At 35.0% G+C, this 2500-nt stretch overlaps 1 protein-coding gene across 1 annotated transcript in view; it reads right to left on the bottom strand.

Annotated features, from left to right (window-relative positions):
* Nucleotides 1-2500, bottom strand: part of LOC122251492 (BRO1 domain-containing protein BROX) — a 13030-nt gene that overhangs the window by 9931 nt on the left and 599 nt on the right. Inside the window, exon 2 of the mRNA XM_043013484.2 lies at nucleotides 1-63. This exon is cut by the window's left edge and continues 138 nt beyond it. Coding sequence (XP_042869418.1) covers nucleotides 1-63 — 63 coding nt within the window. The remainder of the gene's footprint in view (nucleotides 64-2500) is intronic.

Here is a 2500-nt window from a genome sequence, read left to right as displayed (position 1 = left end):
TCGATCTCGTGGTTGGCATCCGGGAACAGTTCCAGGAGCCTAGCTCTTGCCTGACGCAGGTCACTGAGATCAAAACAGTTACATTAGAAACAAATGCATATTTTTGTAATGATCATAAATCATAAAATATAGTGATGTAGTCTGTAATATAAATAGGTTAGTTAAAACATATTTATACAATAATTAATATCAATGAATAGCTACATCAAAACAATGATAATAAAAATAATAAGATAATGATGACGATGACGATGACGATGACGATGACGATGACGATGACGATGACGATGACGATAACGATAACGATAACGATAATGATAACGATAACAATGACGATGACAATGATGATGATGATATAAGAATAACGATAACGATGACGATAACGATGACGATAACAATAACAATAACGATAACGATAACAATAACGATGACGATGATGATAACAATAACGATGACGATAACGACAATGATGATGATCATCATCATCATAATGATGATGATGATGATGATGATGATGATGATGATAATGATGATCATAATGATAATGATAATGAAGTTGAAGTTAGTGTTTCGTGTTTTTTGCTTTTTGTATTTTGTTTTAGTTTTTTGTCTGTAAGGAAAGGGTAAGCAGGAGAGGCTAAATATATTGAGATATAGATTATAAATATAGAGTTGGAGTTTTGGCTATTGCTTTTTGTGTTGTGTGTGTTGCTTGTGTTTTCTGCTAATATGTTTTGCTTGTGTATAAATGAGACTGAATAGTTTCACAACACAAGAGATGTAATATACGCATTTCGGGTTACCCCGTCTTCAGAACTACAAGTAGTTCAAAAGACGGGGTAACCCGAAATGCTTAAATTACATCTCTTGTGTTGTGAAACTATTCAGTCTCATTTATACCCTTTTATCCTTTTGTCACAATGAACTCGGTTTAACCAAAGCAAACTTGACCAAACTACTCCTATCTTATTGAGCTGAAGTGAATGGAGTTGGATCATAATCCTTTGATTCTGAATTTCCTAAAACAAGATGTTAGGGTTCATAATGAAACTAGAGGGCGGTGTTGGCCCAATATTTCCATGGAAAGGAGACAGAATTTTGAAAAGGAGATAAAAGCTTCCCTGGGCCAACAACCCCTCAAAGATGCTACTGTGGCTTAGGATGGTAGGTCATCTACTGTACCCCTGAGCGATCCAGCATATACCAGATTAACAAACTTCAAAAACAGAAGTCTCTGGTTTACCATAATGGAGCCATATAGGTTAATATTCATGTCCAAGTTGAAGTTGGCATCATTTATAAATTACTCCCTACTATTTTCTGCTGTTAAGTTCTTTTTACTGGCTATAAGATCCATGACAATTAATGACAAATTTGCTATAGAATGGCTATAAAAGAAGATACTTCTAAAATTATCTGATTAAGTAAGTGCTGCATCTTTTTTATACCATATCAGTAATAAATGTGACTAATAATATTCTGTATCTACACTACACTGTAAAAAGATGCATTAGGACTTAGCCTGAGAACCTGCATGTAATATTGTAGGTAGTTTTCCAGTCCATGTTGCAGGTTGCTCCAGGTTATCATAGAAGGGGTACATCCTTACTTTCCTCTTAACCCGTTCCCGACGGGGCCAATCCGGCTTAAATAGACCAAAATTCCGGGACTCTTGAATGCATAAGCCTAACGCGTCGGGATTCTCGGCCGCACTAGCCGCGAGCCAGCGCTGCGCGCTGGCTCCTCCCGCGCCCCGGGCTAGACAAAGTAACGCGTCCCCGTCGTGTAGCCCAAAAACCACTAGACGTGTTATCTTGTCATCCGTCGTTAACGGGTTAACATACTATATAAAGAACTAATATTTTTTTCTATAGTACCTTGAAAAAGTTTTTTCTCCAAGACCCACCAAGATAAGCAGAAATTGGTGGAGTAGAGTAACTGTCTTTCCTGCATGATACAGCTATTCCAGTGTCTATGTAATTCTTTCATTCAAAAAATATTAAAATAATAATAATAATAATAATAATAATAATAATAATAATAATAATATACAAAAGATAGATAAATAAAATAATAATAATATATAAAATTCCAATACAAAAATGCTATTTCAACTACTGCAAACTAAAGAGTTGAGATCTATTAAAACCAAACTACTTCATAACAGTGATAAATAAAAGGCAAAGGAGTTTTGGTTTTTGTTTTGATGTAATATTGAATTTTGCTTAATCAAAGAGTCTCAAATAATAATCAAAGAGTGGTATTACTGGATAAAGACGCAACCACCCGTAGAGAAAAAACGAACCTTTCAGCCTGACATACCTTTAATTATGACGTAACACCATATAACCCTTTTTTTCCACAAAAAGTTTCCAATGGAAATGAGTAGCAAAACTGTACAAAGCACTACGAAAACTACCAGAAAAATATTGTGTCATGCCTAGAGGGTTGGTTGCATCTTTATCCAAATTTACCCAAAGAGTAACTAGGTGTAATAAAG

Source organism: Penaeus japonicus, unplaced genomic scaffold (assembly GCF_977035675.1).
Source record: "Penaeus japonicus unplaced genomic scaffold, GWHDUDI00000001_assembly GWHDUDI00000023, whole genome shotgun sequence".
Taxonomy (NCBI): domain Eukaryota; kingdom Metazoa; phylum Arthropoda; class Malacostraca; order Decapoda; family Penaeidae; genus Penaeus; species Penaeus japonicus.
Note: the sequence above shows the minus strand (reverse complement) of the source record. Positions and strands in the feature narration are given on the sequence as shown.